General features: G+C 35.7%; 2 protein-coding genes across 5 annotated transcripts in view; one reads left to right on the top strand and one right to left on the bottom strand.

The window, feature by feature from the left end:
- Positions 1-11,471, top strand: part of CTNNAL1 (catenin alpha like 1) — a 108,796-nt gene extending 97,325 nt beyond the window's left edge. For both annotated transcript variants that reach the window (XM_031945551.1, XM_012543100.1), the window contains exons 15-19: positions 1,454-1,502; positions 9,157-9,213; positions 9,338-9,451; positions 10,012-10,095; positions 10,857-11,471. In XM_031945551.1, the coding sequence (XP_031801411.1) occupies positions 1,454-1,502; positions 9,157-9,213; positions 9,338-9,451; positions 10,012-10,095; positions 10,857-11,021 (469 nt within the window). In that variant the 3' untranslated portion in view covers positions 11,022-11,471. The remainder of the gene's footprint in view (positions 1-1,453; positions 1,503-9,156; positions 9,214-9,337; positions 9,452-10,011; positions 10,096-10,856) is intronic.
- Positions 1,466-20,862, bottom strand: ABITRAM (actin binding transcription modulator). 3 transcript variants are annotated; one of them, XR_004230802.1, is made up of 7 exons: positions 20,697-20,862; positions 19,466-19,517; positions 15,804-15,933; positions 13,135-13,211; positions 12,974-13,043; positions 7,498-7,693; positions 1,466-1,678 (listed from the first exon to the last, which is right to left on the bottom strand). XR_004230802.1 is itself a non-coding variant. In XM_031945553.1 (6 exons), the coding sequence occupies exons 1-6, from the start codon at positions 20,773-20,775 to the stop codon at positions 7,616-7,618; spliced, it is 486 nt and encodes a 161-aa protein (XP_031801413.1). In that variant the 5' UTR covers positions 20,776-20,862; the 3' UTR covers positions 7,241-7,615. The 3 variants fall into 3 exon arrangements, 2 of the variants coding, with proteins under 2 accessions (XP_031801413.1, XP_031801412.1); XM_031945553.1 differs by lacking the exon at positions 1,466-1,678 and having other exon boundaries at positions 7,241-7,693; XM_031945552.1 differs by lacking the exons at positions 1,466-1,678; positions 7,498-7,693 and adding an exon at positions 11,842-12,894 and having other exon boundaries at positions 20,697-20,856.
- Positions 20,863-22,467: the final 1,605 nt, after the last annotated feature.

Below are 22,467 nucleotides of genomic sequence, written 5' to 3'. Positions count from 1 at the left end.
TACCCAGACACATTTTCTGACAAAACAACAAACCTCTCTTGTTTCATCAGTGTTCCTTAGTAGGAAGTTAATAGCCATTATCACTTTTATTCTCCTCTTTCTTTCACCCTTCTCATCAGCTCATTCCTTGAAGCAAAAAAAATTGTTTCCTTTTAGCAGGATTGGATACTTCTTCTAATAAAAGAGTTTTATGTCTTATATTTAGCTCTAAATTAAGGGCTTTTCTTTCCTTCCTTTTATGTATCATATTCTTTTTATCTTCCCACAACCTAATATGAATAAGGATTCTTTTTTTTCTTTTGTTCCCACCTCAAAGCTTTTCTTTCACTCTTTAAAGGAAGATTTAACTCCATGATAACTTAAAGTGCACAGATACATTTATCTAGCTTCAACATGAAAAAAAAAAAAGATCAATTTGTATTTTGTACATGTTATTTAGTATTCAAAGAAATACAAAACCTTTCATGGCCTTGGTTTCCTCAACTGGAAAATTATGTGGTAGTACCAGATAAGCAAAATAAGGTCCCATCTAAATCTGAAATCTGTGAGCACATATATTGCAAAATTACCTGTTCTCTAAACTTCCTTGAAGCAAGAGCTTTAGCCCTATTCTTTGGCAATTTTCATGACTAACTACTTTGATAAACTGTCTGGATACTATCTACACCTGTTTAATTTGTCAGGGATTCAGAAACAGGGCAACTAAACAAGTATTAAGGTAGGTTTCCTACCTTTTCTTGCTTTACAAGACTCAGATTTCTTTTGCAGTTAAGCTGCCAGGTTCTAAGAGGGGAAAAAAAATTGTTCTCTATGTTATTATGTGATTGAGAGTCTTAAACAGTAGTTTAGTTAGGTAAAGATTCCATGTAATTTCTTGTTCATTTATCTTCTCACTTTCTTGCTTTTCTGGATCTTTCTCACTTTTTTTTCCCCTTAAGATTGTCTTAATTAATGATTGGCTTTCTACCTTTCCTTGCCCTTGATAATTAGCTCTTTAGTATCAACACTCCTAAGTTCCTTGGAACTTTCCTTGGAAAGGAGAAACTGCCCTGAATTTAAATCTGTTTAGAGTTTTCAACAGGAATTCGGTTATCATGAAAGTCCTAATTACTGACATCTCTCCTCTATAAAGAGGAGATATCACTATTTTGGTACTATATATACTATAGTTAGTTTTTGTTGTTGTTGTTGTTTTAATAAAGGCATATAAGTGTTTGAAAGGCATAGGTATGACATGTAAAACTCAGATATAATTTTAGTTTATGATTGACTTTTCCTTGTAAAATGTACACTTACTTTATGATTAATAGTATAATGGAATAATTAACCACAAGAATTCTGTTGTTCAATTCATTAAGTTTTTAATAAATTATAGGTAATAATGTATAAAATAGACCAATCTCCATACTGTAATTTTTCTTTTTTTAAAAAAAATTAATGTTGTTTATTTCAGGGGGGAAGGGCTGTTGAAGAGTACTCAGGATTTAATTTACCAAATAGAGGTATGCTATGTTCTAGTTTACATTACTACATAATATTTTATGCTAAGAATATGTAACATCTATATTCTCACCAATGACTTCGTGTTCTCTTGTCACTTCAGGGGATAATATAGGATTAGCATATGGTAGCAGTCTTCTGTGAAGCATTTTTTTAGCAACATATTTGATGAAAATTCCTAGGAATAATAGAAACAAAACTTAGTGGGTTTTGCCAATTAAGACAAGATATCTTTAGTTTCCAGATTTCAAAGATAGATTAAAAATTCTTCCCAAAATTCTCCCTTCAGGTACCCACTCTAGCCAGAATTTCAGACAGTTTGGTCTCTATCACATGATATGGGCAACATTTATTCACACTGGGGAAGTATTAATACTATAATTCTTTTTTTTTTCCTCCTTTTTCCATTCCCTAGGACCAGAGCTGAACCTGAGCTACCTACCTTTCCACAGGGTCTCTTCTATTTCTATTATTCAGTGATTCTAAATTTAGGAAATTTCACAATGTCAGAGATGTTAATTTCCTTAGAACCAGTGGACCATTCTACCCTCCACTCCAAAACACTACCCCTTAATTTAAAAACAGGAATTATCTTTCAATTTGGAAATTCCCTTCAATCAAGAAGTGCATAGTCATTGCTTAACATCCAAACTTTTTTGGGAAAGACATTCTTAGTTGGGATGAAGTGGGACAGTTAATGACAATCAGAAGAATGAAAGTAAATCCCCTTTTAGACTTGATTTTTTAAATAGTCTGTGTAAGAATTGTTTCAATTGAACTAGACCAAATTCTCTATTGGTTCTGAAGTTTTGGACTGGGGTATAGGCACTGTCCTTCTCAAAGCATCACCTGTCTATTCCTCATGCTAAATGAAACTGTAATATGCCAATTAATCAAAGGACACTTGCCAGTTGGCTTCTTGCATCTGTGACAAATAATAACCTGTCCATTTCTAATGCCTACTTTTTTTATTCTAACCTCATGACAAGAGGACTTTATCACTAAAAGCCTTTTAAATTTCTAAGCCCATTAATTCATTCTCCTAACACCTTGATATTAATAGCTGGGATTTTATTAGATAAGCTTCAAACATTTATATCCAACTACTATCCTTATCTGACCCAAATGAGCAGTTTCTCAGTTTTGGCCTTATTTTTCATCAACTCATAATTTTAGAAATGGAGGTCCTCCAGTTCTGATGGACCTGGCTATCCTCAGCAATGAGATCAACCAAATCATTTCCAATGGAGCAGTAATGAACTGAACCAGCTACGCCCAGAGAAAGAACTCTGGGAGATGACTAAAAACCATTACATTGAATTCCCAATCCCTATATTTATGCCCACCTGCATTTTTGATTTTCTTCACAAGCTAATTGTACAATATTTCAGAGTCTGATTCTTTTTGTACAGCAAAATAACGTTTTGGTCATGTATACTTATTGTGTATCTAATTTATATTTTAATGTATTTAACATCTACTGGTCATCCTGCCATCTAGGGGAGGGGGTGGGGGGGTAAGAGGTGAAAAATTGGAACAAGAGGTTTGGCAATTGTTAATGCTGTAAAGTTACCAATGCATATAACCTGTAAATAAAAGGCTATTAAATTAAAAAAAAAAAAAGAAAAAGAAAAAGAAATGGAGGTCCTCATTTTATAGAAGTAGAGTGGCTTGCCCATTGACACATAATTTATTAGAGGCAAGCTATAATTTTGTGAAGAACACTGAAGTCAAAAGACCTGAATTTGAGTTGCAATTCTGACTTTCCATATCTGTGCATTTTTGAGCAAGTATCCACTGAGTCTCAATTTCTACTTCTTCAAAATGGGCATGTTATTGAACTGTTTATGTCATAGCATTATTCATATGGATTTTAGTAGCAAAGCTCAAAAAAGACCTCCTAGTTTCTTCTTACTTCCATGTTGCCTTCTGGGATGTCCTCTTCGATTTGATCAACCCTGCCTCTTTTACATAGATAAATTTCTTCACTATTTCCTCTAAACTAGTAACCCACAAAAATCTCCAGTTCTCTCAGAGTTGGCTCGGGTTGTTTTTTGGTGGTAGTGGTGGTGGTTGTTTTTGCCAAATTCTAATATTATAAATCTAACATTTCTACCAAAAATGTCCTCCTGTCATTTCAAAATCCAACCTATGCAAAACTAAATTCATTAATTTTCTTCTATTCCTCAAAAAAAAAGTCCCCTTCCTTGGAGTTCTCTTGTTTTCTTTCATATTATCTTAAAATTTCCAGGCAATCTTGATCCATCTCTCTCCTTTTGTTCCCCATAACAGATTAATTTCAGATTCTATTCATTCTTTCTTTTAATGTCTTATTTTCATATCTTTGTATCTCTGCTGCTATAACCCTAGTTCACCTCATGCCTAGACTATATAGCAAATTTCATTCCTTTAGTCTTTAATGTTTATTAAACCACTGCCAATTTATTGATAAATGTGGTCCTAACCCACCCTATCCCACTTTATTTCTGACTAAAATACTTCTCATTTTGAATCTCTTATTAAAGGCCAACATGATAATTATTAATTACTGGTTCTTCTACCCCAGTCATTTTGTGTTTATTTATTTGCATATGAATCCCCTAAAAGAATGCAAAAATTCCTTGTGAGCTGGGGCTGTTTCCTAGCATAGTGTGTAGCACAAAATAGGCATTTAGTGCACCACAGTGATGCACAAATTGATTGAAATTGCTTCAATCAGACCAATCTACCCACTATCTCCCAAAGACATGGCTTATTTTACACATGTCAATTTACATCTTCTCCCATCAAGAATGCCTTCTCCTTTCTACCTCCTTCATGAAACTACATGACCATTCCGTCTCAATTATCTTTCCTTTCTCATATCCTAAAGCATGTGCCTATCTGTGCTCCTTGTCATTTAGAATCCTAAGTACAGGCAAACCCCCAATTTACAAATAAGTTCCAAGAGCTTATTTGTAAGACAGTTTTGGAATTTAGGGTATATTTTTCAATAAAAACTATATTCTTGGGTATAGAACATAGGATATAGATAATCATTTTGTATTCATAACATTAATATTGGCCTAAATTTTAAGGCGAGGCCTTCAGTTACTTTCCAGATGTTTATTTTTTCATACAAGAGAATACTTTTAAACACATACTAATTGGTAGATATTCAGGCAGCATAATAAAGTGAAAAAAGCAGCAATGGGAAGATATTTATAGGGAGGGAGAATGGCGAGAACTGAGGCTGCCACAGAAGCAAGCCAGCACTGCTACATTCCCATGCTGGCCAGAGCCCATTCTTCTAAGTTAGGCAGTTCTTAAATTTTGATGGGAACAAAAAATTTACAACTTAATTTCAATCCAATTGGTTTCCCTTGTAGTCCTATGTATCTTATCTTATGCATTTAAAAAAACATTCTTAGAAAGGATCCTTAAACATCCAGCACACAAAGCTAATAAGCACACTTGTTCCAAAGTTGTTTTGCTTTTTCACAACTTATCTTTCCCTATTTTTAAACCCACAAGTTCCCTAAAAATTCCAAATTTTTCACAATGGTAAATGTTACTATAACCTATCACTATGGAGCAATACAAAAAATCCTTGATTCAAATCTCAGCCCAAATACTTATCTGCCTGTGTAACTAGGCTCATCACTTAAAGTCCCTAGCCCTAGTCTCATCTATGAAATGAGAGTTGAATTAGATGATTTCTGAGGCCTTTTCTGATCCTCAATGATATACCTAAGTGGGAGCAGATAATTTTATAAATTTGTCATTTTTGCCCCTTTGAACTACCCATATTGTTGTACCGTATCTGTGAGGCGAGGAGCTTTTCATAAGCTTTTTCAAGAACAAGTCTTTTACTTCCTTCTTTGTACAGTCCATACAACATTCCTCATTAAACATTTTATAGATTGATCTATCTCAAAGTGGAGATCCTGAGATTATCAAGATTTCCAAGCAGTCAGTAGGATCTTTAAAAAAACAAAAATGAAAAATCCCAACACAGAAATATCTACCAAGATTTCACCAATTGTAACATACTGTCTGATACATTAATCAGTGCTAATAAATCCAAAATAGTATTGTGCTGGTCTTTGGAGATGTTTGTGGATTAGAATAATTGAGACAGTCCCTTCTTGGGAGAGGTAGGAATTCAGATAAACTTGTAGAATGGATAGATCTTGAATATTTTAAGGAATAAATAGGGGTAGCTAGGTGGCACAGTGGACAGAGCACCAGTCCTGAAGTCAGGAGGACCTAGGTTCAAATCTGGCCTTAGACACTTAACACTTCCCAGCTGTGTGACCCTAAGAAAGTCACTTAACCCCAATTGCCTCAGCAAAAACAAAAAAAAAGAAAGAGAGAGAGGGGAATAAATAGTATGAGGAAAGACTCAGAGGAGAATTGGAACAAAAAAGAAACGAGCCTGAGGTTGTGCATTTGGGGAGCAGTGAAAAATAAATTTGGATAGGCATATACTGTTTTAATTAATAAGGCTGTCCTGACAGCAGCAAGTAAAATGGATTAGAATGGGCAGAAAAGAGAGTCAAAAAGTCAGCCTGTTGAACTCATCTAAGTGTCAAGTAGTGAAGTAGCGATAGCAGGAATGGAGATGGGCAATATAGTCTTTGCAAGGAATTATTAGAGAGGATTGAATGACAGATTAGACCAGAGGAAGGTTAACATTAAAGCTCTTCTAAAATCCTTAATGGTCTCTTGTCATTTGATTGTCCTGGCCTTAAGGTTTAATAAAGCTTTTGGATTGCCATTTCAAACTTCTATGTCCTAAACAACTAAAAATTAACCTATTAGCCAACAGAGATATGGAGAGAGTTGAGTTGTTAAAAGATGTTCAAATTAATCCAACAGCCTTTTTTCTTCTCTTTGCACCAGACTGCCACCTTAAGTTAAAGGCCTCATCTAGTTGGTTTTATCATAGCTATGCACCCTTTTAGCACTTTACATGGAAGGGATTCTACTTATCAAAAGGACTAGCAAACTTGACATAGGGACTGTGTTTTAGAAGGTCCTAAAGGAGAAAAACTTAATCGGTTTTCATATTTTCTTTCTCCTTTAGAAATTCTCTCTCCTAGGGATATTGTCCGCCATTCTCAACTGAGATCACAATGACCATAGTTCATAAGATATTCCTTATTCAAAATGGAGTAGCCATTGGGCTAAATTCCTCCAAATTTAAAAGTTACTTGAACCTTGCTTCCCACTGAGAATATCAACTTAGCCACTTATTCATCAAATACTTATTATTAAACAACTCTTGGCAAGTATATGTTACTAAGACACCATCATCATTATTAAAGAGTTTACACCCTAGGATCACATTCAACTGAGATGATTAGGAAAGATTTATGGAGATAGTTTATGAACTATATCTTAGAGAATTGGTAAGATTTTAATAGGTTGAGATAGAAGTGAGGACATTTGAGGAGGAGGAGGAGTCATTAACAAAGGTACAGAAATGGGAAAAGCACAAAGTATATTTGGTGGCAACAAGTCTATTTTAGCTAGAGAATAAGGAGTAGGGAAAAATAAGAACAGAAAGTAAAATTATGAAGCTCCCTAAGTACTAGGATAAAGAGTTAAAGGGTTCTGAATAAACAAGTGACATCAAAACAGTCCTTTGGGAAAATTAATCTGATAGCAGTGAACAGGGTAAACAAAATACAAGTAAGAGGAAAACCAGAGTAGCACATCACAAAACAAGGGAGATTTCAGAGGGAAGGTAAATGAAAGGACCTTAGATACTCAGTCAGTAGCCTCAGTGACACAGATATAAAGGAAAATGGTGAAAAGCCCACAAAGTACTAGGGGTTTTTTTTTGCTTATTTTACAGTCCTATAGTGTCCAAACTGTCCTTAAATTATCTTGTCATAATCCAGAGCTATAATCAACATATTTTACCATCTAGGAGGGATTATCCTGACCTACATTTAGGAGTTACCCAATTTAACAAATGAGTTTGTTTTCTCTGAACAAGTTATGTATTACCTTTGACGGAAAATAGAGCTTTTCTTCTCCATGGTCACTAAATCCTCAGTCTCCCCTGTCCTGATCCTTCAGTTGGTAACAGGAACTGACATCCACATGGAGCCCTTAGATAGTCACTTCAGTGAAGCAGGGGAAAGCGATCCTCCCTGCAAATATTTCTTTTGAAGAACTCAACGGTAAAGATCATTTTCAAATTCTACACATTGAGAAAGAAAAAACATAATGTACCAGCTAGAATGAATATTTCTTCTTGCTAACAAGGGGGTCCTCAAACTACGGCCCACGGGCCAGATGCGACAGCTGAGAACGATTATTCTCCTCACCCAGGGCTATAGTTTCTTTATTTAAAGGCCCACAAAACAAAGTTTTTGTTTTTACCATAGTCCGGCCCTCCAACAGTCTAAGGGACAGTGAACTGGCCCCCTATTTAAAAAGTTTGAGGACCTCTGACTTAGGATTTCCTACAACCTACAACTTATTGGTCAAAGTTCATCCTTATTCTGGGTAGGCCAAGTTTAACTCAAGCAAATTAAGTTTTCAGACTATGGTTTGGAAGGCAATGAAACATGGAGGACCTTATGACATTTAATAAACAATTTTGTTAATAATAAAAATGATGAGTTACCCATGTATATATCCTGTAAATAAAAGGCTATTAAATAAAAATAATAATAATAATAATGATGCATTTAATACAGCATTGAGATGGGATGCAAATACCCTCTGCAATCACCCTATCACAGAAGCAGTCTTCAAAAGATGTGTTGATAATAGGGGTTCTGATAAGAGCAAGACTTTTCAAATTGGGCCTTTACTGATTCACGTAATCAGGAAAATCTCATCAGCCACTTGAAACCCATTTCCCCTGAGCTAATTATGTTAAGAACCATTTCCCTGTTCTTTAAAGATGACACTAATTTAGCCCAAGTGAAACAAATGTTGTTCCTACCAGAGCAACACATTAATTTCACATTAGTCCAAATACAAGTGTATATAGAATTTTATACTGTAAGTAGTATGTTGTAAATGAAGCTGAGTGATCTTCATATGGTTCAGGTAGCTTTACTTTTTCATGCCTATGCATTGTTCATCCTTTTTATAATTTACCACAGGAATGTGGAAGGACAATACATACCTCTCCATTATGACAAATATTCTCAGATTTTATGTCCTTCTTACAGATCAATAATGTTGGGGGGGGGGGGAGGGGTTGGGTTATAAATAAATAGGACAATAAAAAGGCTTACCTTACCATTTTGTCTGAAAATATCAGGCAAAACAGTGTTACTGGAAATCAGTTAAGCATCACTGCTATACATGTTTTTTGTGTTGATCAGTTAAATGGCATTATTTATTCCAGGATTTTGTGACATTATGTAAGATTTAGTTACACCACATAATGTATAATGATGTTTTTGTGAAATATATGCCTGTACTGCTGTAGATTTTGAATATGAAATTGATAACCCACATTATGTTCATAAATTGTTAGAAAAATATAGCCTAATTTATAATAAAATTCACTTTTCTTTGCTGCTTATTATATATCTTAATGGCAAAGATATTAGAATCCAATCACTTGCAACTTTTAAGCTTACTTGAGACTATAAAAATTAAAATTTTTGAGATCTAAAATAAACTTTTTCTCCCTTCTATTAGGTTTTTGCTACAGAGGGCTTAAAACTTGCTTCAGTTCTGCAAGGTTTCTCAAAACAGGTAATGTATGTCTGCGGAAGAGTAAAGTAAATTATAGCTCATTTTTTAAAGGATATAGCATTAGGTATAAAAACTGAAGTCATTATTTTGGGGGGTTATTATAATTTCCTAATTTGCATTTCAGCTGAAAGATGATGACAAGCTTTTACTTTTACTGGAAATAAACAAGCTGATTCCTCTGTGCCAGCAGCTCCAACTGACAGCTAAGGCCCCTATTCAGAATAAAGTATTTACAAAGGTAAAAGGGATGCATTATTCAGCTATAAAAATAAAATGCTTGATTCTTCTGCTTGTATTAGTATAAAGTTCATTCTTTATGTTATTAAGTGGTAGGCCAATTCCTGTCTCTTTGGGCAGGTTCAGCTGCCAAAATAATTTTTCTCTTAACTATAATTAATGACAAAAAGCTACAGCAGATTGATTCAGATTAATAAGTAATTGCTCTAATTTAACCAAAAATGACTGCCGGTTTACAAATTATCCTCATAATGTCATTTACCCAACCAAAGCTAGGAGCAACTCCCTGAAGAGATTTTGAATGAGGAGTCTCTTAATAGCTCAGTGAGGGGAGTTTTGCTCTCATTGAAGAACTGTTTCATTCATATAGGCAACAGAGCTGCCCCATGGCTCTTCTGAATCCAGAATTTTGTAACAAAGTGGTTAGGATCTTCAAATTATTTATCTAGTCAAGTACCTTCATCCCATTTCCTTTACCTGCCTTGGATGTTTCTTGATTTCCTTAACGTAAAAGTGACTAATGAATCTGGAGTTTAAATTGACAGTCTTTCTGTAATACAGGTTGACAAATGTATTCTAAAAACAAGATTTGTCCTGACTACATTGACCCAGCTTCTCCCAGTCTGCTATAAATTGATGCATAAGGTGAGTTAGTTCTTCCCTAAGTCTTTTATCTTTGTACATAGACAAAGAATATATAGTCAGCTCTGCTGTAAAGTGAGTTTCCCTAAAAATCACCATACTATGCAAAAAAAAAAAAAAAAAAAAAAGACATGAAAACCACAGGACATTCAAGAAAAATGGGATAAAGCAAACAATACCCCAAAACCTCATAAGTGACACATTTAAAAAAAAAAAAAAAGGCTAAAAAAACAACTGTTATATACATTTTAAAAGGTTAAATACTTAAGTACTAAAACAGTGAAAGCACCTGTGACTTTAAGCTACTCTGCAGCCTGCACTGAGTTCACATAGGGTTCAGGACTACCAAAGTTGCCATTTGTGGTTGAGAGGATGACTCATTGTATCCTCACTCCAGGACCTGAAGCTATGGCCATGGGGGATGCAGGGAACAGAAACAGGATGTGATTCTGATGCTGCATTTACAACATTACCAAATGTGGTACTTTACCTTAAAAAGGATCTGAAAGTTTACCTGTGTAAATAAATGAGTGCAGGAAGGGCTATAATTTGTGAGCTGTTGTGAATTGTAGTTTTTGAGTTCTTACCATTTCTCAAAGTTGAAACTGCACATAAGCAAACTTGCAGACTGGGTTGTGTTCAAAATTTCCCCTAATTTATCAATTGCACTGGTACCACAAATTTAAGTTTTCAAAAGAAGTGTTTTGGCATAACTGATTGTACCCCCAAATGCCTCATTTAACTTTATAAAATTACTTTTACAGTGCAAATCAGAAAATGATTGTATAAATTCTCTTCAACCCTGGATGGAAGGCAGATGGCAAACAGTTACAACTAAAGACAATATGGATGAAAAAACTGTAGAAGCTTTTGGGGTCAGATCTCTGGAACATAACATAGCAAACCTGACATTTTTAGAAAACAAATAATCCAGATTCTTTCCTTGTTTTTCTTCTTCCTATTAAGATTTCATATTGTTAAACTCATTGTGACAATTCTTATCATCTAATAAATGCCATAGTAGTTTTCAAAACTTTTTAAACTGCAGTGTGATTTTGTAATGGGCATGTGTATAATAATACTTATTTAAGAACCAGAACCATTTATCCAGAATGTCTTAATGAATTTTCAATCCAAAGAAACAGCTATGAAAATGTTCTTGAGAATCTCTAACGTATGCTGGTTATGTTCTGCTTACATGTTTGCAGTTTTTAGTACCATAGTTAAATGTTTTTGAAGCAGTTTCATTTCCAAAAAATTCCTCATTGCTTTGTAGTACCTTAATTCTCTACAAATCCTTTATTTTGGAATATGTCTATCTGATTATTAAATCAATGTTTACGGGTATCATTTAATAGAATAAATGTGTTTCAACTGAATTTGTTGTTAAGTGAAATGTTTTCCTGTAGCCTGAGTTCCTCATTTTACAGCTGGAGATACATTTCCATAGAGAAAATCCATTAATAAAATGAAATTAATGCATTTGGCTACTAATAGGAAAAGATATGGGAGTCAGATGTGTGATCTTGTGGACCTAACAGAGTTGTATAGGGAGTTGGCTTCAAATTCCCAAGTACAACAAATACAGGCTTTTTATAACTCTGGTCAACTCACTTGGACTTTCAGGGCCCTTAGCAACTTTTAATACTCTGAGCTTCAGGACAGTTGCCAGATATGCACTTGTAAAGAGAGTTTCTTCAACCAACAGCATGAGTCAAGACCCCCAAAAAAGAAGAATCAAACATTAAATGTTGGATACCATTTTATACTTTCATAATGCATTAATAAATTAGTAATTTCATATCACTAAAACTCATTTGCTATCAACTTTAGTGTGAATTGAATCTCAGTGTCTCAGCTCTAGGCCAAGATGAAGGAGAATATCCCAGAAACAAAGGAGCAGCAGAGATACAATAAGCTTTAATGAAGATCAGATGACAAGGGAAACAGCATGATGAGAGAGTTGGCCTTAGAGGCAGAATGACATGGATTCAAGTCCTGCCTTTGACACAGATAATTTTACCCTAGGTATTTCCCTAATCTCAGAATACTCCAACAGCTTCTTGGGCCCTTTAATTTAAAGGAAAAGGGAGATTCTCACCAAGAGCTTCCCACATCGATAAAATAATAGGTCTAGTCAAAAAACTAAATAAACAAAGGTAAAACAATTTAGTTTCTATCTCCTTTCATTCCCAATCTCTGCTCTTCCAGATCAGGCAATCAAGAAGTGTCCTTGAGCAAAGTATATTCCCTGTCTAAAAGTTCTAGTGAAACTGGTGAAGGAGGCAGCCTGAAGGGTGTCTTTTTGTTTCACCAAAGTGAACCGAAAATTAAAACAGTATTTGGGAAACCGTGTTTGCAGCTTCCAAAATGTTTCATGTTGTGTTTGAACAAGTTGAAAAGAGCTAGAGAGAAACTTTTGAGCATTCTTGGACAGAACTGATCTAAGAGGAAGGGGGAAATGACACGAGCAGAATAAATCAAGATGGACTGACAAAAGATCATCGTACTGAAGTGGCCAGGAACTGAAGCAGAGCCATCCCACAGTATGGAGAGGATTTTTCTAGCACTACTTTATTATTCAGTCATATGCTCTTCTATATCACTTGGTGCTTTAACATGTGTAGATTTTGGGGAAGGAGGGGGAGAGTTATTTCATTGTCTTCATGATGTTTCTGGTCTGTTATTAACTCTTTTCACCACGATTTCTTCATATTCTTTTTGTGTCAATAATCCCTCAGTAATGCTCTTGCTTTCTTCAAATTTGGGTAGCACAACAGCAATATATCCCTCAGTGGATGGCTAGAAAACAAATCCAAAATCTGACATAGCCAAAATGACAAAAATCCAACAAAAAGGTATAAATAAGATTTTTTTTTACCTTTTCCTGCAAAATGGATGGTTTATCTAGGATATTTTCATTTACTTCCATTAACCGTCCTCTCACACAGCTGTTAAAAAAAAAAGTTTGTTTTTTTTTTTTTTAAACCATTTCAAGAGAAAACTTCTCCCCACCCAAGTTCTGTTTCAAAAGTAACTGACCTTGACACAGTATATTCTTCTCCATCTGAACAGGATATTCTACAAAGAGGTGCAAGCTCTGTTAGAAATTGTGCTCCCTGCATATAAAAGAAATAAGAGATTTCATTTATATTTTAATCTTTCTTTAACATATAAGCAGTTCTTATATTAACTAAGAATTATTACACAATATATTAGAATATTATATAAATGTTAACTATTTGTATTACAAAATGTATAAATATTATTTATTTGTGACTAGTTACATTCCTGAAAATTTTTTATAAAAATAAGTGAAAATCATTCAATTTAATAAACCTTTATTGATCTTATTCTATGTGCAAAACACTATAGTAGGCACTAGAAACACAAAGATGAAATTTTAAAGACTCTCTATACTCAAAAGAGTTTATACATAATTGTAGAGTGGGAAAGGCATTTTGAATCTGGCTTCTGCTGATTATGTGAACACTGGCAAGTTAGCTTAAATCTCTGTAAGCTTCGGTTTTGTTATCTGTCTAATGAAGGGAGTTAGATTAGGTGATTTCAAAGATTTCTTTTAGATAATATATAATTTTATGCTATATTGACTACTAACACAAGTTAGGAGTTCAGTTTAATCAGAGAAAGGACATAATAGAATATCATTAAAAAAAATCTAAAGAGCAAGAAGCTATAATGTTTTAAGACATCATGGAGGAAGTGACAAATGAAGCTGGCCTTGAAAAAATGGATTTCTAAAGAAAAGACCAGAAGAAGGGACAAACCACTACACAGAAGTGGGGAAAATCAGGATAAAAATCAAGAAATGGTGAATGATCCTGTTTAGCTGAAGTGTACTATGTATCAAAGAGTCCCTGTGAAATAAGGTTGGAGACAAAGGAATAATCTTAGACTCCTTGACAAGGAGTTTCTACTTGAGATAAAAGGAAAATACTCAAGGTCTTTAAGCTGGGAACAAAAGTTAAATCTTACTTTCATTTCAAAAAAATGTCTAAATAGGGACAGCTAGATGGCGCAATGGATAGAGCACCAGCCCTGAAGTCAGGAGGACCCGAGTTCAAATGTGACCTCAGACACTTAATACCCCCTAGCTGTGTGACCCTGGACAAGTCACTTAACCCCAATTGCCTCTTAAAAAAAAAAAAAGAAAAGAAAAAAGTCATAAATAAAGGATTAAGTTTATGACCAAGAGCATGATACTCACTTTTAAATGACCAAACTCAGCACACTTAATCATATATTTTTTTCATCTTTTTGTCCTAGCACTTAGCATAGTACTTTCTAAGAAATGCTTAATGTTAGCTGAACTGTAATACTACAGCCTACTTTCTAAGATAAACTTTCTAAAGTGTACAAAAATCAAAGCTGCTGTGTGATATTGAAATTTACATGTTGGGTTTTATACCACTGTACAATTTTTTAAATTTTGCTTCCTAATTTCAACTTTTTCCTTACTAAAGCAAATCAGAAATAAAGAATATGACATCTACTGAATTTAGAAGGGTTTCCTCAACAGATTTTTTTTTTTTGCTTAGGCAGTTGGGGTTAAGTGACTTGCCCAGAATCACACAGCTAGGGAGTATTAAGTGTGTGAGCCCAGATTTGAACTCAGGTCCTTCTGACTTAAGAGTTGGTGCTCTATCCACTACACCACCTAGCTGCTCCCTCTTCCAGAGACTTTTCAGACTTTAGAAAAAACATAACAGTCACATAGATTTTTTGAGAAATACATCCATGTATGTGTGCTTGTCATCCTTAAAAAAATTTTTCGTTGAATAAAAGCATTAAAAATTATTTTAAAATGAACATTAAAATATCACATGAAACATAACTAATATATTAAGATACTTCAATGTACCATGAAGCAATCCTTTGTGTTTTAATATCCTTCATTACTTTATTACTTTCACCAGGGATATGAAAGTTAAGGTAGTTATAAAACAGGAAAGTGGCTGAGGTATGGATACTTGAATATATAAAATATAGTTGGAAATAGAAGACACTAGATTCACAGGTGGTTGGACTGGGAGGTGAATAGTGGAGAGATGAAGATGGGTAATTTGCTTCTCATTGTGCCTCACCTAAGTTCACAAATATGTCAAAATAAAAGTTTGATAAATACTTTCAAAATGTAGTAAGAAAAACTTGGAAACAAAGAAATCTACTTCAGTCAGGTTATAAAATGCTCCCAAAGTAAAGGCTGCCTAAATCTTAATCTTACAAAAAATTGGTTTTCATGATATAAGAGGTCTTATAAGTTTGAGATTTAAGCTTCTTAAATAAAAAAAGCAATGATAATCTGCCTACTCCAGCAAGACTTGAAGCTATTGGTTAGCACTTTCTAAGTCATAATACCCTCTCCATCGTGTAGCATTCACCTCCTAATCATAAAAGATGATATGGGGGGAAAAAAGAACACTAAGACTAGCCATACTAGGGATATGCTCTCCAATCCCAATACCCCATACTCCACCCCCATTATTTACTTCCAAGTCAAAAGGCATTCCACTTACTTATTAATTACAAGGCACCAATCTTTTGTGTTTTTATCTTTACCAAAAAAAAAAAAAAAAAAAAATTGTGCTAGATACGGACAATACTTTCAAGAATTTGACACTAGTACAGTTGTTTTTATATTACTATTAATGGTAAAGATGTAAACAGATAAAAAGAATGAAAATCCATACCCGTTTAAACTTCCCAGAAACCTTGTTCTGAAGTCTGCTACAGTTGGCACTGATTTGGTAGTTGATACTTTTAATTGTTTTTCCATTTTGAAGAAGTGGATGAGATTCTGCCAATGTGATTACACAAATTCTATAAAAAACAAAACATTCATTTTTTTAAAAAATCTCACCCATGACCTAGTATCTCAGGTACAATTTCACTGAGTTAACATTGTACCAAACACTTGGTCCAAAAATGATCATTTTTATTCCCCTGTGGTTATTTCTGGGTGAAGAAAAAGAAGGAAGAATTAAAATGCTTCATATAAGACTGAAAACTGATGGTCTTAAGACAATGCAAAAATGTCAGAAACAGATTCAATCTCAATAGCTAATAGAATGGGACCAGAGATGATAAGGTTTACCAAGAGACGGAAGAGAAAAAACAGAATAACAGTTGCTATATATAAGTAATTTTAAGCTTTACAAATTTCCTTATAGTTACCTCCTCTGTTCTAATAAAACTAGTATAGTATATCTGCTTACGACAAATGAGGATGATACACACACACACACACACACACACTCAGATCTTATGTATATCTATATGTATATCTATACATACACAAGTTACTCTTATCTAGAATGACTTTTGTTAATTTTTGTAACAGATCTCTATATAAGATATTCCCAACTGAAAGGGACTAATTACTGAAGATATCCTGATGAACTACTTTTCTCTTCTAAACCTGAAATCCTATTTCCAGTATCATCATTCAATTGCAACTGCTCTTTCCTGAGTTCTCATTGAGATTTTAATTGTTAAATCTAATGGCCTTTTTTCAATTCTGATACCTCTTGACCTCTTTAACATTTGACACTGTCAGTAATCTCTCCCAAGCTTTCAGGGTTATACATTTCAGGGTTAAACTGATCTATATTATATAAAACTTGTTTTTCTTTTTAAGTATATAATATTGCTTTCAAAGATATCTTTTTTCCCTGATCCTCTTTTCCTTTCTATCTTTATTTGAGGGGGGAAAAAATAGCTCAAGGACTCCCCCATCCCCCATCCTCTTTCCTTGCATTTCTATCCCCCAACCCTCCAAATTGAGGAAGTAAGGAGTAAAACCTTTGTATAATAGTCAAACAAAACAAATGCCAATATTAGCTTGTCTAAAAATGTATAAAACCTGAGTAACAAGTTTCATCAACTATCTTCTGAAATCATAGGTTGGTTGCTGCATTGATTGGAGTTCTCAAGTTTTTCCAAAGCATTCTGCAGCAGTTCATAAAAGTCTTCCCAGTTTCTCTGAAACAATCCTCTTAATTTTTTAAGAGGATTTAATTTCTTAAAGCACAATAATATTCCATTACACTTATATGCAGTAATTTGTTTAGCCATTCTACAGTAGATGAGCATCCCCTTAGTTTCTAGTTCTTTGATTCTATAAAAAGAACTGCTATATGAGGTGATTCAGGCCACTTTCAATGATTTTATGATGAAGAGAATTATCTGCACCCAGAGAGAACAGTGGGAACAGAGTGTGGATCCACTAAATCTGGGTGTAGCCCAAAGATCAATCCTCCATCCTTTTCTCTTTTGTCTCTGGGTGATTTCCCATGGGAATCTCAATTATCGTTTTAATTGAGAAGATTCCCAGATCTATAGAGCTAGCTTCAGTTTTTCTCCTGAGCTCCAGTTCCACATGACTATCTATTGGATATTTCAAATGACTGATCTACGAGCATCTCAAACTTAACATATCTATAACATAATTTTTTTATCTTTCTCTTTAAACTCACCTCTCTGCCAAATTTCCCTAAAGCTACTAAGAGTACCATTATCCTTTCAGTCAATCAGTCACTCAGGTTCAAAGACTCAGTATTACCCTCAATTTCTCATTTTCACATACCCTACCCTTATCTAATAAGTTGCTAAGTTCTTGTCTCCTCTTTGTTTACTTATATCCCATTCTGTCTATTCGCACAACCACTATTTGAAGCTTTAATCACTTCTCTCTTAAAACTACTAGAAGAGCCTATTAACTGCTCTTGATGTTTCGAGTCTCTATATCCTCCTCTACATCCATCCTCCCACAACTGTTATAATGATTTTCCTATATCTTTGTGCCTTAACAATGACTGTCCCCCATCCCTCCTTACCTTGCCTTAGAATCTTTTTTTCTTTAAGACTCAACTCAACCACCACTTTCTATATAAGTTTTTTCTGATTCCTCCATATACCAGTGCAGTCCTTTTCCAAACTATACACTTATATTATGTGTATATCTCTTACGTTAAGAAGTATGTTCTTCTATCCCCAAAGAGCTATAAAACTGTACATAGCCTTTGATCCAACAATGTCTCTACTGGGTCTGTATCCAAAGAAATCTATAAAAGAAGAAAAAGGGCCCACATGTGCAGAAATGTTTGTAGCAGCCCTTTTTGTAGTGGTAAGGAAATGGAAACTGAATGGAGCTGATCAGTTGAGGAATGAATAAGTATATGAATGTAATGGAATATTATTCTATAAGAAATGATGAGCAGGCTACTTTTAGAGAAGTCTGGAAAGACATATGAATTGATGCTAAGTGGAGTGAGCAGAAGCAAGAGAACATAGTACATAGCAACAAGATTATGTGATGATTAATTGTGATGGGCTTGGCTCTTTTCAACAATGACGTAATTCGAAGTAATTCCAATAGTCTTGTGATAGAAAGTGACATCCACATCTAGAGAGAAAACTATGGAGACTGAATGTGGATCAAAGTATAGTATTTTAACCTTTTTTGGTGGTGTTAGTTTATTTGTTTTATTTGTTTTTATCATATTTTTTATTTTCCTTTTGATCAGACTTCTAGCACAGCATGACAAATATGAAAATATGTTTAGATGAATCGCACAAGTTCAAGCTATGTTGGATTGCTTGAAGTTGTGGGGAGGGAAATGAGAGGAAAGAGAAAAATTTAGAACATAAGGTTTTGCATAGGTGAATGCTGAAAATTATCTTTGCATATATTTGGAAAAATAAAATACTATTTAAAAAAAGAAGGGTGGTAAGAACTTGAGGAGACTAATGGAAAACTAATAATTTGGGAATATTCAAGTTGGACATATCATAGAAGTGATAATCATCCAAGAGAGAAGATCAAAGTATAATTAAAGAATGGCTTTATTAATCTATTCAACAAATACTTAAGCACACACAAAAAAGTAAGTTCTTTGAGGTAGCTTCTGGTTTATCTAGTTCTTATTTAGCACAATCCTTGGCAAAAAGTGTAATAAATACTTGCTGATTAAGTGAATTTTGGATGAACTAGTTTTTATCTTTCCCAAGAAAGTAAATTTTGTAAACCCAAAATGAATTGCTTGAAAGCTTTTATAACAATTTAGGGATTTAAGGAGCAACTATTTCTTTAAAATCTTCAAGCTGGATGAAATATTATTAATGAATGATGCTACATGTAAATAAAATTATCACAATCATATCAAGGCTCTCAATTTTTAACTACATAATCCTGAACATGCCACTTGATCTTCCTCAGCTATAAAATGGAAATTCTACAATTCTATTACTTGCCTCTTAAAGTTTTTTGAGAAAAACAGTAAATCTTAAAAGAACATACAAATGCAAGTTCCATAATTTTTTCCCATAATTAAAATAACTTAAACTCACTTGCCTGTTAGAGTGTTGCAATATACAATGATCTTCACACGGCTTTCCCTTCACATCTGAGAAATGCAGAAGAATAAGAATACCACAGTTGCTAAATTAATACTTGCTATAATATTAAGTCTACTTAAAGAAAAGATTTATCATTTCAAAAACAAGCGATCATTTTGGCAGGCCATCTAAGAACACATTAAACAGAATGACAGGTTTACCATCCAATTAAATTTCCTAAACTTTGTAAGTTTCTTACAAAGTACCAAGCTCCCATAACACAACAATAAAAAATAAAACTTAAATATTAAAAACTAAATTTTTTTATTAATTTTTTTTTGCTGAGGCATTTGGGGTTAAGTGACTTGCCCAGCCTCACACAGCTAGGCAGGATTAAGTGTCTAAAGCCATATTAGAACTCAGGTCCTCCTGACTTCGCAGCTGCTGCCCCAAACTAAATGTTTCTAAAAGAGCATTTTAAGGGCTCAGAGTGGGAGCGTGCTTCCGTTCTCCCCACAATGTGGCTGGCTGACTGCCCCTAACGATGAGCAGATCCTGGACTAGAGGAGAATCCAGGATGCAGTTCTCTTATCTAGGCGGAAGCCTGGCGACAGTAACTTCATGTTGACACAGGAGACCTAGAAGACCTTAGCTTTAAAAGGCATGGGTCTCCCGTTGTATCCGGGGCCTTTTTCAGTTGCCTCGGTCTCTATGTGGCCCCGGGCCCAGAGAGCAAAGGGAGACAGGCGGCCTTGCACGGCCCTCTCTTTATAAACGATCCCATGCGTGTCACGGCATCTCTCCTTCCCTCCAGAATAAAGGACACGTGACACCCTATAGGAGAGTATCCCCGGCTCCGCTCACACCCCCTTCCCCCCACCAGGGGAGCAGCCTCCAGCGCCCCGAGCTTCCCCGGCCGCAAACCCGGGCATGAAAACGCAAGTGCCAGCCGCGGGGCTCCCCCCGGTGCCAGCTGCCATTTGTCACTTTAATAAATAAGGAAGTCCCTCTCGGCGCCTGTCTCTGACTCAAACTCCCACGCGTGGGACGCTGGTTTCTCCTCCAGGGAGGGACTCAGCCCCGACCTTTCTCGGGGCCCGGGCGCTTAGCGGTGCGCTGGGCACACAGTGAGCGCTTAACACGCGCTTGCCGCCCGGCAGGACCGGCGCTCCGCGGGCCCGCCGCGGGCTGCTTCTGCCCCGGGCCGGAGCAACCGCTGCGCGCCAGCCCCACCGCCTCCCACCTACCGGCTTTGTACCAGCGGGTGAAGTAGCGATCCACCAGCGACGGGGCTGCCGCAGAAGCGCCTCCGGCCTCGGCCGCCATGGCGAGCCGCTCCCGATGCGGGGGCCGCGGCTCCCCGAGCAATCACCGCGCACTTCCGCCTTCCCAGGCCGAGCGCGGGCCGGCGCGCGCACCCCGCCTCCCGGGCGCGCCAGCGCCCCGCCCTGGCCGCCGAGGGGGGCGCGGCCGCATCGCGCCCAGGCAGCTTCCAACACGCGGTCCTGCCCTCGGCTGTTCTCCGAGCGGCGTCTATCGTTATCGAGGGGAGGAGGGAGATGGGGGGCTTCCAGTGAAAAGAAGCCCAGAGAACGTGGCCAGCTCCTTTAAGGGTGAAATTCCCCGTCACTCCTGCTGTTATATACACGCAGTGTCGGGGTTTCCCCCTCTCCCTTTTAAAACAGTCGAACCAAATCATTTCCAATGGAGCAGTAATGAACTGAACCAGCTACACCCAGAGAAAGAACTCTGGGAGATGACTAAGAACCATTACACTGAATTCCCAATCCCTATATTTATGCCCACCTGCATTTTTGATTTCCTTCACAGGCTAATTGTACAATATTTCAGAGTCTGATTCTTTTTGTACAGCAAAGTAACGTTTTGGTCATGTATACTTATTGTGTATCTAATTTATATTTTAATGTATTTAAAAAAAATAAAATAAAACAGTCGATCTTCTTCAATGCCTCCTAGGAGTAAATAATCCCTTCTCACCCTTACAATTAAGGGACTAACAATCTAGCTTCTGCCAGACTCAACTCAAACAACTGCCCCCCTTCACAAATTCTGGCCCTCCAGCCGAACGAGACCGACCAGCTGTTCCCAGAACTCAACACTCAATCTGTCAACCCAGACCTACAATTAGTTGTCTCATCTCTGCCTTCACTTGCCTGGGATCCTATTACTAATAAATCCCCAGGATGAATTCAAACCTTCTAACTCTACATTTAATTCTCTGTGCCCACTAAAAAATATGAAACAAAATTTTGGCAATAGAATCACTGAATCAAAAGAAATGATTAGTTTCCACAATATATTTTTCCACCGAATGAATGAAGTCGATGCAAGTTTCAATGTAACTTTAAAATATCATTAAATAAAATTAAATTTGCCTTTCAACAAAGAGAAAGCAATCATACATTTCTATAATCGCAAAAGTACTAGGAGATGTACTTAAAAAGATGACATCTCTCAGATTCCAAAGTATATTTCTTTACAAACATGTAAAAACCTTTAGAATTCCACAAGGAAAGCTTGACTTCAAAAAGAAAAACAACTTTTTCTACTGGTGCACCTTTTTGCCCAAGAAATTTTTACATAATTGGTACATGGGTATGTAAAAAAGGTATACAAATCAAACATTTACTAATAATAAATAATAATTTCACAACCACCACATAAAGTTATGAGATTCCGTGGGATCCCACAATTTAAGAAGCTTGAGGCTAGAGAATTAGTTAGTTTCAAAGGGGAGTGAAACATGGAGCAACTGACTCATTCTCATATCCCAAGCAAAAAAGAGGATAGGATTTATCAATCTCCTTAGATCCTACTATACTTCACCTCCTAATAAATACTTCTCCTTTATTCTTCCTGATTCTTTCTTATCTCTCTTCCTTAGGTCAATGAATTGGGCTTGCAACTAAAAATGCTAAGAAAAGGAACAAATTAAAAACTCCCAAACACTAAACTTGAAATTCTAAAAATAAAAGGAGAGATCAATAAAATTGAAAG

This window comes from Sarcophilus harrisii, chromosome 1, assembly GCF_902635505.1.
Source record: "Sarcophilus harrisii chromosome 1, mSarHar1.11, whole genome shotgun sequence".
NCBI lineage: Eukaryota > Metazoa > Chordata > Mammalia > Dasyuromorphia > Dasyuridae > Sarcophilus > Sarcophilus harrisii.
This window is presented reverse-complemented; position numbering and strand designations above follow the sequence as displayed.

Excerpts from the sequence above, each read along its gene's own strand:
- ABITRAM (XM_031945552.1), bottom strand. The coding sequence starts at position 20,775 with ATGGCGGCCGAGGCCGGAGGCGCTTCTGCGGCAGCCCCGTCGCTGGTG. Across the intron at positions 15,934-19,465 it reads ATATTGCAACACTCTAACAG|AATTTGTGTAATCACATTGG; the intron begins GCAAGTGAGTTT and ends TGTTTTTTATAG. Across the intron at positions 13,044-13,134 it reads GAAGAATATACTGTGTCAAG|CTGTGTGAGAGGACGGTTAA; the intron begins GTCAGTTACTTT and ends TTTTTTTAACAG.